Consider the following 15,559-nt stretch of genomic DNA (forward strand, 5'->3'; position numbering starts at 1 on the left):
GTGGTGTATTCAAAATAACCTGCCTTTTTTCTATTTTGTAATATATGTGCTGCTAAAACTGATATACTGTAATATTAGCCATAATATTAAAAACACAGATAAGCCTATCACGGTTATTCCATTGAACTTCCATGCCCAGCTATTGGGGTTTATTGTCTTGCAATAATACGCCACCTTGTGGTCACTGCAGGGGAAACTGTAGCACTGTAACTATAGACAGAAAGAACAAAAAATAGAAAAGGAGGTGCGGCCGCTTCTACTACATGTGTTTCTGTAGCAGCCCTGCCCTTGTTTCTGACGCAAGCGTACATTACGTCAGCACGTACGTACAAGCCAGCACTTACGTCTGTTCCGGGAGACGCGTTGGCAATTTCCTAAACACAGCACTGTCACTTGAGTATCACCCAAGGCCGGGGCAGGGGAGAGGTGTGAGCCTGTTTGTTGGATGTAACAACGACTGGGAGAGGACGTGCCGGAACAGAAAACACTCGAAAACCGATTTGACATGAGCAGGTACTGAATTTTACATTTAAATATTCATTTTTAGTGTGTTTTATGGATGACCTGTTTGTGTAGAGAGGTGTCGTGTTGCGGTTTTACAGTTCTGACAGCTCGAGCTGGGTTTTAAATTCCGAGAGGTTTTTCGCTTAAACGTCTGCTTTTAAAACCATTTACTCTCTTCTACATGTTATAAATGGTATTTTATGTCTTTATTTAATAGTATTAACCTTACTGTTAAGTATTAAGCCAGCATTCTCCTCTGTCAAACCACGCAGTATTATATATCCACACATTTACAGGAGCCTGGCGAGCCTTATTTTAGATAACAACTTACCGCTGTTCACAGAGATATGGCCTCATAAATGTCACTATGTCCAGTTTTAGGCCTCCTTATTTATTATTCGCCTCAATGTCTTTCATATTGAATGTGAATGACAGGTCACAGGGCTGGGTCACAGTTGCAGTATTTACAGTGATGCCTTGTGTTGTTGCTTTTTAATGTTTATTCTGATAAACAATAAGATTGCTGCAGGTTTTTGTTTTCCTCCTGTATTCAAATCACAGCCCAAATTTGACTGTGTCAGAGGACGTACACCTACCACCACACCCTGTAAAGATGTAGGTCTGTTATTTACATATGTACAAACCAATGAGGCAACAAAAGGGTATAGAAAACAAGCATTTGTGTGACAACCCTCACCCCTTTCAAGGGCCCCAGTCTGAAAAAATGTGACTAGTCCATGGTCTGTGCTTTTTAGTTAGTAAGGACTTAGTCATAAGGATAATGAGGAGGAATGTGGGAAAGGGAACTCTCTTCTCTTTGCTCCCTGGTGTGTGAATATGATAAAGATGGCTCTACCACATGTGCTGGACATTTGCTCTGTCAGTTTGGGTATTGCTACAACAGACAAATAGATCCAGGGGTCAAACTGACACCGACTAAAAGGATGCTGAAATAAGAGATAACAGGAGCTGTCATGACCTGTTACGTGAGATAGGGTTGTCATTTTTTTCCCCATTTTGATTTAATGATCCTGCAGTTGAACAGCATGCTTATAAATAGCTGTGGCTTTTTTAAGGTTGTGATTGTACTTTAGGTCTTTGATCTGAATTACCATGGAAACTGTTTCCTGTCACCCATGCCTCTTGTAGACCCACAGAGATCAATAGAAAGTCCCGGATCCTATTCAAGCCATTCAGCATCATTACAAAAAGAGATCTTTTTTGCTTGTGAAATCATCTGATAATTTTAGTGCTCAACAATATCTAGATAGTTCCCAAGAGGAAGAGGAAGAAACTCCTTTGTCATTCTATACAATAAACATGTTATGTCACTGGCAGCTCAGGAACATTTTCCTTTCTCCACCCTTGCTGTATTTGGGTCTCCAGTTTCCTTCGTGATTTCCAGTGTAGCACACTGACACGTGAGGGGGCCTGTGGTGAGTAAATTGTTGGTGACGCTACCTCAAAAGAATGCTTGAAGGGAAGAGCAGGCTGTCCAGCTCCTGAGTCCAGACTGTCCTCTTCTTGTAAACATCATCCATTTTTTTTTTTTTTTACTTAACCAAAGCTCAAGCTGGCTTGTCTGTTTGAAAACATAATAATGGTTGAAACAACATGTGCAAAAGCCCACTGTGACATATAAATATAACCAACTGGAAGTCCTTGACCTTCACTTTATCTGAGGGGTTTCCTTCTGCACTAGATCTACTCTTTGTCTGACCTGTCTGCAGGAAATCCTTGTAATCTCTGTTCGGATTATAAATATTCCTGGAGCCACAGCAAAGGGAGCGTTGAGAGTAGGAGTTCTAACCCCCCACCTACACAGAACACACACAGTGGCTCTTTCCAGATGTCTTCAGTCATTTCTTAAAACCTGCCATACATCACAGAGTGACGCAGAGTTTATTAGCTCACCAGAAAAGAGGAACAGGGGGATAGTAAAGTGTTAATGCAGCAAACAGGAAGGAAGATGAAAAACCTGCTGAAACACATGTTAAAAATCTTAAGAACTTCGACAGCTTTGATCTGTTAGGATGCAAGCCATGTTAAAAAACACAGAGCAAGGTTAAAATATTAGTTATATTGACATTGAATGCACTGGAAACATTATTTTGATATCAAGTTGACCACTCAGTCACCCAGCTTGCGTGCTTTGGTCTGTGATTTATGAAAGATGGCATGAGCTCAGACCAGCAGAATGACATGACCAGCCTCATCTGGCTTTGTTTGGACTTTCAAAAATGTGAGATTTGTTCTATTATCTCCTCATGTGAGGAATTAGAAGAATGCGAAATCTTGATTAGCATGGTTGTTTTGCTCTGAGATAAGACGAGAATGCCATGAGCCTGACTTTACATGCCAGAGGATGCAAATAGTTTTCACAAGTCACATGCAGGTTTGATTGGTTGTTCTACTTTCGGGTCATGGACACTAAACTAAATGAGTTAAGGGATATACGAATTACTGCATTGAAGTGCCTTTAAAGATGGTGAACTATTACATGTATTTTGTTTGACTGTTGTACTGAAGAAACAAGAATGTACTTAATATTTTGCTCTGATAGTGGCATCGGTCCCTATACTTCAGCCAGCCACAAGGGGGCGATTGAGGTATTTTAGCAGAATATATCCGTGGCTGTCATGTTGTCCTGGGTTTGTCGCTAATATGCTTTGTATTGATAAGTGAAAAACCCAAGCAGAAAGACTGCACTGTTAAAATGCCTGAAGCTGAAAGTTGACATTGAAAACAGCAGCTTTTATAAGGAATGGACAGATAAGCATGTGTTTACATTTGCTAGTAACAGCTGACAGGTGGATTTCTAAAAAAAAAAAAGATGAAATATAAAGTCATCCCCTATGAAACTGTTCAATCTCAATTGTTTTTGGAGTTGTTTTAATAGCTGTATGCAGTTTATAAAAACACTACCCAAAACACCATAACAATTTTTTTTTTCTTGGCACATTTCCTGAATTTAATGATGTTCTGAGGGCCAGATGGGAAGTTGTACGGGGGGCTGATGTGGCCCCCAGGCTGCAGTTGATGATCACTGACATAGAGGGCAGTGAGGGATCAAGGGTGTGATTCCATGCAAAAGAAACTCTGAATGCTTATGAAGCATAGCATCCAGCATTCCCACTGCGACAATAAACATTTAGTTCATTCAGGAACACTCTTGTCACACATTTTACCATTTTATTGCAAAGTGGATGTACGGTTTAACTCAGCGGAGAAGGCTCTGCTCATAAGACGCCCCCTGGGTTAGTCAAGCAGCATACTTTGACTTTCTAGGGAGTGCATGGCTAGAAATCCCCATATGGATATGACAATGTGTATTCAGTACAATAAAAGTAGTTCAAAATCAATAAATCCACAGTAACGTGGATGTGAATATGAGGGTGCAACAAGCTTTATGCTATAAAGGAGGAGGCTGGGGTGGAGGAGATTAAGCTTTGCCAGCAGCAGCATGGTGCATCAACATTAATGCAAGCAGGTTTTAGTGAGAAGTATGGCATATTTAAATGACTGCTGTGTTGAGAGAAAGAACTGTACAGTGCAAGTATTCAAGTAAAAATAGATGACATAGTTTTTGCTATTTTTGAAACAAATTAAGACATTTAAGTGAGAAATTCTGCATATCGTAGCTTTTAAAAGCTTTACCGTGAACTGTATTTCTGTCTGGGTCTAGTCACATGGATTTTTCCAGTAGAAAAAGAAACTCTTTCAATGAACACATTATATCTCATGATGCCACGCTCCACATCAGCATAATTCTCACACTATGTCTTAATACTGAATGCACCCTTGTAGAGAAAATTGCATTCCATGCTATTCAGCTAATTGGTTGGCTGTGAGGCTAATAAATACATCTCTTTACTCCTCAGGTTGCTCTGACATGGACAAAGAGATGATTCCCAAATTTTCAACAAAAGACGAGGAGGTTGATTACTGGAAGTCCCAAGCTCTCAAATATAAGAAAAGGTAAGCAGTGTGGTTATTTGTCTTTTGATTTTGTCAGGATTGATCATGACAGACTGTGTTAATTTGGAGAATATTACTGTTTTATGAAGCTCAGACAATTAGGTTATGTAACCATGTGTCTTATTTAATCCTGTGAACTGTCTTCCAAAAATCTTTCCAGCAAATATGAGATGGCAGCAAGCCTCATATTACACAAAACTTTGAAAAATTCCTCTAAAAAAGTATGCAGTTTTTTTGGAAAGGCTGTACATGTATACTCTTACAGAAGAGACTGATACAAATGTAATTAATATGAGGTTGTGTCTGTAGTCAGGGCAATGTAAAAACACACAATTTCCATCCAAACCTTTCTGGATGGATCTCTGTGGGCACAGGAAGCCTGTGTTTAGCCATATAAGGACAATGACCAGTTTTAAAATCCTTGCCCACAAAGGTTGTGGTTTGCTCTGGAGGAAATGATTCAATCTTTGGCTTCTTCTGCAGAAACCACAGCTTACTGTATGTTGTAATAGGCAGCATTTATGCATGTGTTTTTGGGGAGCTGAATGAACATTACAATCTCAAATCTTTTGTACAATTCAGCAAAGATAGGGTTAAAGTCCTGGTGGTTTTCTGAGAAATTCCTGCTGTGGGTATCAAGGGGAAAACTTCCACCCATGGAAAAAAATAACACCAGTGTTGGGTTTACAATAGCTTGTCTCACATATGTTTTTCAAAGTAAGCTTTCCCATGATCACTTCTGCAGAGGCAGCACGACCTTTGTTGATAAGTCACCTATTAAAACGTTATCTTCATGATGTAACATGTTTAAACCACTCAGTTTACAATTAACAATAAAAGGATAGAGAAAGGCATCATTTAGCCCTGGATTCACATACTCGCCTTGAATCTTTCACTCATTTTATCTCACTCATTCTAGTTCTTCATTATGTGTACAGTTTTGCTGGTTGTTCATAGCACAACAAGTGTGAAAGAGGTCAAGCTACACTGTCAAATAGGGAAGTTATAGGGCCCAGTGGCGTGCTGATGAAGCAGCCGCTGTGAGTTGGTATGTGTGGAACGACCCCGGGACAACAACTGATTCATGGATTCCACGGTCACTGTGAGGCCGTTATCCTGGCACAAGTCAGCTGATGTCACAACAGTGTTAACCACAGTGTCATCACATGTGAGAGAAAACCCTTGACAGGCAAAAAAAAAAATCACTACCATTAAGAGTTGTCCATATTTTTTATACTTTGACACTTTTAGATATCACATTTTTATGATGATAGAATCTCAGAAGCTCGAAAAAATCTGCTGTCTTCAGAATAAATGGGTCACTTCCAAATGTATTTTTCCTTCCTTTTCCACATTGAAATGTTTACTTGAACTACATTTTGAGTTACTGTGTGTTTTTACACTCTCTGCATGGTGTCAGCACTGACCATCACACATACATCCTGTTTTTTGCCTGACCTCATCCTGTTTCTTCACCCTCTCATTTTCCTTACACTCTGGACCTTTGACCCCTCTCACAGCTGAGGAAGCCTGGCAGCAGGCCTGTTTTTCTGAGCTACTTCTGAACCACCCACTATCACTGAACAGCTGTCTCTTTAGAGCTGTATATATAGAAAGCTGAACCTGATAATGCTGAGCTGTGCACTGTTTCCTGAGCTGCAGAGGCAGGAATGAAGGTTAAAAATGTACAAACATCTGACTGAGTTTTTATGCAGGTTTATTTCTGGCCGTTGGAGATAAAGCTGCTGGAACATACCTGAGCCCGGCTTATCTTACAGGACAAAAGGCAGTTTTCTAGAGCTCATGCCTGTGTGGGGTCATTCGGTCGGGCAGCTTTACAGAGTTGAATGTGGACAGTGAGCAGGCTGGCTGCTCAGTGACAGTAATTGTTCATGTGTGTGTTTGTGTACCATGCAGTTGCCAGGATGCACAAGAGGAGCTGCAGGAGTTCCAGGAGGGGAGCCGGGAGCTGGAGGCAGAGTTGGAGGCACAGCTCGGCCAGGCTGAACATCGCCTTCGAGACCTCCAAAGTGAAAATGAAAGACTAAAGAATGAGGTGGCAAACCTGAAGGTAACCGGGATTCCCTGTGAAGCTGTTTTCTGGAGGCTTCCTTTTATTGTCACTTTCTTTTTGACAACTGGGGCTGGGCAATGTCATGTTTTTACAATATTTAACTTTATTTTCAAATGACATGTAGAGTAAGACAATATTGTTTTCATCCATATAGATTTTGATGATATTGATTAAAAGTAGATGCTAGGCCTAAGGCTTATTAAAAATATTTTTTACCGCAGGAAGCACCAACAGTTGAATGCCTAAGCACATAGTCACCTAGATAATATTTTTATAATCTGACATTTTATTTATTTTCTTAGTAATTTTTATTATTCGGTTTCATTTGGAGCATTTTATATTGTTTGAAACTCAAAGAATAGCTACCTGTTTGATACAACAGTAACTGAAATGAAAGTCCGAAACACCCAGTCTTGGGTAATTAACTTTTTTCCATGATCAGAAATGTCAGCCAAACTCCTGCACATGCTCTGAATTGCAAAATTAGGTTGACAATATTTGGAAAAGTAGGTAAGAAGTGAGAGATATTTTTGCTCCTTGCTAGGGTAACAATCCATAATGAGTTTGCTATGAGTCAAAATAATTGCAATTAGACATTTTCAAAATGATTCAGCCTTCATTTAATCTACCAAATATCGCGCTTGAGCATAGAAGGATATTTTGCTTGTTTGTTGTTTGAAATGCATAAGATGAAAGACTTTAAAATTGCAATTGCAATATTAGGGGGACAAAAATAGCAATTTGGTTATTTTCCCAAATCATTCAGCCCTACTCCTCTTCACTTCCACCTACTTTTTCAAAAATTGTCAATGTAATTGTGCAATTCAGACATCATTCTCTTTCTTTTACTAAAATTAGGGCATCCCAAACTAGATTTATTTTAAAGTGTAAATAATCTCTGAACCTCTGTGGTTTTTTGAATTTGTTGAAATTCCACTATTTGTTCATTTAAAACTTTTTGTTTTATTTTGGATGTCTGTGCTGATTTCAACCAGGGGTAATTGACCTCATGTTTGGATACTGACCTGCTTTTATTTTTAAAGGAAAACATAACTTTGGATAGATCGGAGATGATGACAGTAACTTTAATATGTAAAAAAGAACTTGTTATGAATTGTAAAGGAGATAAGGGAACAGCAAAAACCTTATCCACTAAACCGTCTGTGAGTTTTTTAAAAGTGAAATAAGACACTAAGAAGCAACAGTGGATTTATTTTACACCACTTTTTCCAGGAGATGTTGCGTGACTTCACACAAGTTTGAGAAAAGTATGATAAAGCATGTGATTATTGCAATGAAAAAAATCCAGACACTTAAGATGAATCTTGATTAATCCTGATCAGCCTTTTAATATTATGATTGAAGGTGATTAAGTTCATGTACTTTTTGATACCACCAATGATTATAATGGAGATTTGTCATTTAGAAATGACTCTTAACAATATCAGTATACAGCAATGTTGCCAATGTTTTTGTACAATTTAGACAGTGTGTAAGAGCTTGTCTGCAATTTTTGACGATTAAAAATTAGACAAAAACGCCCAACACTGGGTGTCTCGGACTTCCACTTTTGTTTCTTTGCCATCAAACAGGTTCCAATTCAATTTAATTTTTACTAAAATCATACCAAACATTACAATTCTGGCATTGTGAGAACCATTTGTACTGAAAAATATTGAGAGATAAATTGTGTTTCTCCATTCAGATAAAAAGTAATGCGATATGAGTTTTGGTCCAAGTTGTCAAGCCTTAACAACAAACTAATTTGTGGTTACTTGGGAGTTTATCTGATCTTTGTTGGATCCTGAGTACAAGGTTCAGAGTCTTCTTTTTATGCTAAGTCTAAATAAGGTATGCTCTTAGGTAACCCTACAGCAGTCCTTAATTGGATGTCAGGATTAAGAGGAGGAAAATAGAAACAACTCAGACAGGTCTATTTTTTTTTTGTCTGTACAAGCATAAAAATGCTCCATTGATTGAGTTATGCCTTTTTTGCATGTTGGCCACAATACATTTAACAGAGAATTACAGTGAATTCATTAATGGTGTAACATGTTAGAGTGGAAGAGATGAGCTGTGGTAATAAACTAGAGGGTTCATGAATCATGCTTTCCTCTCATTGTGCCAGTGGGGCCACAACACAGGCACGCACCCTGCCATGTATTACACTGTGAAGTACCACAGAGTGTAGAGCCGCAGGGCCTCCCCGTGGAACAAAGAGGCTATTTGAGAGTGAAATAATGCAGGGGAACATCTTTATTTCCTTGTTTTATGATTCATTAGATTATAAAAACAGCAGGACTTTTTTGTTGTCAAAGCCTAAAGTGTATAAATGATACTAAAACTGCATGCCTCAGCAAAGAGATGCTTAAGTTTGATTTATCTCCTAAAAATGGTTTAGTTTGATGTCATTGTAAATCTACACTCAGTCACTTCTTCTCACTTCTACACTCTCTATTCTCCCTATTAGGAGAAGCTGGAGCAGCAATATTCACAGAGTTATAAGCAGATTTCTATGCTAGAAGATGACCTAGGCCAGACACGCAGCATCAAGGAGCAGCTCCACAAATATGTCCGAGAGCTTGAGCAGGCCAATGATGACCTGGAGAGAGCCAAAAGGTCAGACCGTCACAAACGTTTTGGTCTATGTCTCATTACTGTGTTATCATTTTCCTGTTGAGAGGATTGGGGAAGTTAAAATGCTACTTTTTGTTATTTGCATTTTTTACTGTTATGCTCATGAGATGTCCTTAAACTTCTATATGCAGGGCAACAATAGTGTCTCTTGAGGACTTTGAGGGACGTTTAAACCAGGCCATAGAGAGAAACGCCTTCCTGGAGAGTGAGCTGGATGAGAAGGAGTCTCTCCTAGTGTCTGTACAGCGGCTGAAAGATGAAGCCAGAGGTAAGGACAAAGCCCAGAAGAATCCATTCTGCCCTTTTTTCAGCCACTAGGATTAATGTAGTTTGATTTCACGAGTTTGAATCTGTTTCTTGCAGACCTGAGACAGGAGCTGGCAGTAAGGGAGCGGACTACAGACAGGATGTCAGCACCCAGCTCGCCTACTTTAGACATTGACAAGATGGATTCTGCTGTACAGGCGTCTTTATCTCTCCCAGCTACACCTGTAGGAAAGAATATAGAGCACCCTTTTATCACCTCAAAAGGTCAGGACCGGCTCATCTTTTGCTTTTATTTTCATGTGTAACATTTGTTATTATTATACATATAAATTTTGTATTGTCTTGTATCATTGTGCAGCATTGACCAATGGTTGTGGAAACTCATCCCTCACTCCTTCTGCTAGAATCTCAGCTCTTAATATTGTTGGTGACCTCCTGAGGAAAGTTGGGGTAGGTATCATTCCCTTTACATGAAAGATAATATCAATCCTTTTTGTATGGTCTTTGTTTGAATTACAAGACCGAAATATAACACAGTGCACTAAAAGTTATAAATAGGTGTTAGAGAAACTAAGAACAGTGTGTCCTCAGCCACCGGGCAAACAGAGATGCTTCTGACAAGGCTAAATACAGATTCTGTTTCTTTGTTTTGAATCTAGGCTTTGGAATCAAAACTCGCCGCCTGTAGAAACTTTGCCAAAGACCAGGCAGCAAGAAAAAATTACACCAAAGACAACGGCACACTCATCAACAGCAATGCCACCAAGTTCTCGCACTCTCTACATACGACTTACTTTGACAAAACGTGAGTATTTATGGCAAGTGTTGAATTCCTTCCCTTGATACAGAGTGGCTATGAAAGCTCTACAAACTCTTGTTAAAATTCCACATTTTTGGATATATCATAAAAGGTTTTAGGATCGTTTTAACCTTAACTTTAAAGCACAAGTGGAAAGTGCATTCTTAAGGCTCTGCTCTGTCTCCAGCTAGCAAGTTAACCATGTGATCTAGTGACGTTTACATGATAGTTTTATGAAAAGTGCTGTTGAAGTTGGAGCTGAAGGCTGTGGATGATACTTGATGACATTTTATAAGGTTTAACAAATAAAAAGCAGGCTTGCAGTGAAGCTTTTTTCTTTTGTAATACTAGCGCCAAGTCTGTTAATGTTAGCACTGTGAGCGTCTCAAAGAAAGCTTCATTTGCTTAGCAGAACAACAAATACTATGTGCATTTCCTTGACAATATTACACATTTTTTATCTTACTGTCTGCACTAAACATACACATAACTGTCAACTATATAGCTTGTAAGAAATTGAAGATGGAACAGTATCTTGAAATATATTGAGTGTCTTGAAAAAGGTCTTGAAAAGTATTAAACCTGGTGTCAGATGTTCTGTATATGCCCTGAAACCTGGAGCCTTCCTGTTTTGAGGTAACAGTGCTAACCCTTGTGCCGGACTGCCGCTGCGTGGTAGACAGTAAAAGTTTTGGACTGGCATAGCCAGAGCCCAGAATCCCAGGGGTGACCTGAATAGGGCTGTGCAGAGGAAATGCCCTAATCACCTGACAGGATTTTAACACTTTTGAAAAGAAGAGTTGGCAAAATTTGCCACATCAAGATGGATTTCTACCCAAAAAGACTGAACGTTTCAATGAAATCTAAAGGTGCTTTAATCAGATATTAGTCTAGGGATGTGCATATTTACGCTATCAGGTTTTATGTTTTTTTTTTTTTTTAATTAATTTTGCTTGTAAGATTTTGGTTGCTTTTTCAACTAAATTCTGTTGTTATTGGTTGCATTGAAGGTGGAAAGAGTTCGAAAACAGTATATTTTGGCATTATTTTTTTTAACATCACAAAAATGTGGAATATAAACAGGGTTGTGTAAACATTTAGAGCCACTGTATATACATACTGTATACTTAATGACCACTTCATTAGGCTTACCTGCTCAACTGCTCATTTACACAAATATCAAATAAGCCAATTACATGGCAGCAAGACCATCTGCTGAAGGTCAAATGAAGCATTAGTATGTGAAGTAGTTGATTTCAGTGGCTCTGAACCTGCCATGTTTGTTTGTGCCAGACAGGTTGGTCTTGTTTAAGAAACTGCTGATCCACTGAGATTTTCATGCATAGCCGTCTCAGATAATGTACCTTAAAGAGAAAATAGCCAGTGAGCTGCAGGTCTTCGGGCAAAAGGCCTTTTTGATGGCAGAGGTCAGAGGAGAATTACCAGACTGATTTGAGCTGAAAGAAAAGCAACATTGAAGCAGATGGGCCTCGTTAGCAGAAGACATGCCTAAATGCATCAATGCGCAGTTAACGAGGTACACCTAATCAGTGGCCGGCTAATGGATATAGCTGGTTTCATGTCTTGTTTATTGTGAGTGTCTGTGTTTGCTAATATTGTACCTCTCTGTCTGGTACCCACAGAACTGTTAATGGATTGGACCCCAGCTCGTTGACCTCCATTGCAGCATCCAGAGCTGTGCCCCCGCCAGGCATGCTGCCTTTGAGTGTATGAGGCGTCCCCAAAACCACACTAACCTCCACCAAATATAACATGGGAACAGAGAGGGCACTTGAAAGACCATTACATTGTGTGCTAAGCTTGTATGTGTGCATATGAGAGAGAACAAGAGTTTGAAAGAGAGACTGGTGTGTGTGTGTGTGTGTGTGTGTGTGTGTGTTTGCCTGTTTGAGATTGTGCACTTTTGACTGTGATGTGTGAAAGAGAGGTTTGACTTTAACACGGCCTTGCCTCCAGGTTGCAGCTCTAAACGCATCTGTGAGTAGGTGCACAGAGGTGTGGGCATATGTTCCTACCACATACTTGCATGTGCCTAAAAGCTGTGCTTTACCGTGCTTGTATGAATGTCACTGCAAATGCAATGCTCTCTAGATGTCAACTCTTAATTAACTTGTTTATATTCTAAAGCTCTATTCACATGGGATTAGTATTACCAGGGGACCTTTGATTATTTGGGTATAACCTCAACGCCAGTATCCGTTTTGGATAAGTGAAAGTTGTAGTTTACTCAAATTTACTTACATTTCTGACTGAGACAATATGTGGTCATGCTTTGGTTATCTGCCAAACATTTTTTTTAATCTGTAGCCAATTGTCCACACCTAATAATCTCCTCTCTTGTGTCTGTTGCCTGTAGATTTACATCTGTAGGTGATTGGTGGGGAAGAGAAAGAGAGAAAAACAGCATAGTTACGTCCCTCCTCTTATGTTAAATACCAGCCTTTTCTGCCATTGTTTTAATAATTTCTGGAGTTCATGTCATCAGTGATAAGCATTAGAAACAGTCCTCGTTGGCACGTGGATCAGATGCTATGGTCACAGAATATTAAATGGCATATTTGAATAAGCTGTGATATTTGTAGGGATGCATGATATTTAAATTTTGGCAGATATCCGACATTTAGAGATCTCTTTTAAAACAGATATAAATATTTAAATGTGTATTTTAGACCTAAGACTTAAGTCCTAAAAACATTAAAGCTCAAGTGTGGGGAAAAAACAAATAAACTTCAGATTCTAAAGACACTACAGTTAAGGAATGAGGATGCACAAATAAAAAAGACCAGCTGACATCGGTCTGTTGTCCTCAAACTCTATAAACTTTGTAGATAGTAGTAGTTGTACAGCAGAGATAGGCTGACATTCACAGCCAGTAAACTGGATGTAAATATCAGTGTTATGTTGTTAACAAATCTGCCGATACTGATTAAAAACTTTATAGGCTAATATCTGCTGATACAATTGATTATGCCAATAATATTGAGCAGTTCTAGTTATAATGTTAAGCTAAAGAAACTGACAAAAGATAAGGCTCAGGTAAAGAGACGTTATTACAGCGGAGGAAAGCATTGTAAAGCATCAGTACTTTCCATGTGCAGCACATCCTCTGTTATTTATTGAACAATAAAAAGATAGAGAAAAAGTCGCACAAAGTGTCAAAAACAAATCTACCAAGCCAAATGCTGATTTACACTGGATTAGTATCACTTCATGACCTCTGCATGTGCTGAAACATTGTCTGTAATTTGCCCTGTGATTTTTAATGACTTCCTACACATATTATCTTAAGCCCCCAGGTAATAATAATCCCACGTGAACAGGACTTTAGGCCCACTGTCCTTTTAAAAACTACTATTCTGACAAAAGGTCTTTCTAGACCACAGCTTCCTCCTCAACCTTCTTTTCCTCCTTTTTCTTTTTTAATTGCACAGCTAAAGCTATTCTAATTCAGAATGTATTATATTTAAAAAGGGATGTGTTAATATTAACTAATTTATCTTTCACAGTATGCTTTTAAATGCAATATTTCTTAATTGCTTTTTTCTTGCATGTGTGCATATGTCATGTGGGGTTGGAAAGGTAAAGTCGGAGCCCATATTTTTGACTGAAGTGAATGTTGATCGTTCAAAGCCATGTAGCCATAGAGCAGTTGTTCCTCTTGTTACCGGCTACTTGCTTTTTTTATTCATTTGAAAGTAGCCTTTTTTGTTGAAGCAGATATCAGCTGGTTCTGTCCTCTGGGTTAAACCTGCACTTAAACAAACTGATCCCACAGGTTTTGCTGCAGGCGTGTATTTTTCGTCTGTGATCATCTGTTAATATTTTGGGAACAGTTTTGCCTTTTTTAGTTGTTTAATATATTATTTTTTAATCTTGTGACTGGATCAGTTACCTCATTCTGTTGTATTGCAAATATTCATGGTGAATTTTCAATATTAGCAGGTAAACCTAGCTTTATCACAAGGATACTCATTCAAACAGAACTCCAAGATGCTTTACCCTTAATCTAGTGAACATGAATTATTGGTCCACTGTGGCCTTAATGTCAAACAGTGCATTGGCTAAACATCTGTTTGTGTGTGAAACTAGTGATAATTTAATATTTTTAACAGGTTGTATCTAAGGAATGCACCCACATTACACCACAAAACATATATCTTTGCCCTCAAAAGCTCCCCTTTCACAGATATGTGTGTCATTTTCTTAAAGCATAATTTGACTTCTTTAGTATTCAGTGTTATTTGACAGTGTAAGATGTCATTTTTGGCACTAAGAGCCTGTTACAAAAGCTTGTTCTACAGCAAGTGTACATAGCCTGTAAGGATGGTCATTTGTACATACTGAAATTTGGCATTAAGGTCCTATTTATTTCAGATTCTGTATGGCATGTTCAGATAATAAATGGTTCAAGCCATTGTATTATGATATCAAAATGTTTGTCAAAATTGTTTAAGTAAATAAAGTTTGAGATGACTAATATGCTGTGTCATTTGATTAATATACCTTCATCATCATAATAATAAGTCACTAAATTTTCCTGAGCTTTCGATGAAATTTTGAGGCTCTCATGGGGAAATGGGGTTGCTCCACCTCATTCCCAGGCCACATAATGCTTTGTGTGACTTCTGGTGCCTTCTGTCCAAACGGTGATTATTGAAGTGATTCAGAGATTAAAATGTAAGAACATCATCCTGTTACACCTCAAACAGAATAATGGTTATATTTCTCTGCCTTCTAGTGAGGAATGAAGCAGTTACCTCAGAGAACATACACAAGTGTATTTGCTTTAGGTCTGCATCAGTACTGTACATGTGGAGTAATAAGTATGATTGCATTTTGTTAAAGGAGGTGGGACACGACCTTATATACTTAAAAGCAGACATAGAGGCCAGCCAGAGCCTTTAATGTCTCCCTTTAGTTTAAAATTTAAGTAGTCCCTCTTTTGATATCTGTTTATAATTATAAATAGCTATATTTCTTCTTTTTTTTTTTTTTTTGCTTTGATCAGCATGATTATCATTCATGTTAAAAATTAAAATGTACTTATCACAGCTTCACTTTACAATGGACCATGATTTTGCTGACCTCCATGGACCCCCAAGTTGGCGAGGTCCCAGAAAGCTCCCTTATGGGAGGCCTTAGCAACAAGTACCAGAACTGGAACATTTCAGAACGTAGAACTGATAACTTGCAGTTTATAATAACATCTAAAAGGGTATGTTTGATTTAAAACAAAGGGTAAAACAAGGGTGTGTTCCTTTCACTGTTAGAAACATGTT

The 15,559-nt window shown here is 38.5% G+C and overlaps 1 protein-coding gene across 1 annotated transcript; it reads left to right on the forward strand.

The window, feature by feature from the left end:
- Nucleotides 1–371: 371 nt before the first annotated feature.
- On the forward strand, nucleotides 372–14,759 carry ndel1b (nudE neurodevelopment protein 1-like 1b). The gene is made up of 9 exons (XM_041777647.1): nucleotides 372–513; nucleotides 4,386–4,482; nucleotides 6,400–6,553; nucleotides 9,027–9,175; nucleotides 9,325–9,461; nucleotides 9,557–9,724; nucleotides 9,819–9,910; nucleotides 10,120–10,265; nucleotides 11,903–14,759. Exons 2-9 carry the CDS (start codon nucleotides 4,397–4,399, stop codon nucleotides 11,991–11,993), a joined length of 1,023 nt encoding a protein of 340 aa, XP_041633581.1. The 5' UTR covers nucleotides 372–513; nucleotides 4,386–4,396; the 3' UTR covers nucleotides 11,994–14,759.
- The last annotated feature ends 800 nt before the right edge of the window (nucleotides 14,760–15,559 follow it).

The sequence above is a fragment of the Cheilinus undulatus genome, linkage group 21 (genome assembly GCF_018320785.1).
Source record: "Cheilinus undulatus linkage group 21, ASM1832078v1, whole genome shotgun sequence".
NCBI classification, from domain to species: Eukaryota; Metazoa; Chordata; class Actinopteri; order Labriformes; family Labridae; genus Cheilinus; species Cheilinus undulatus.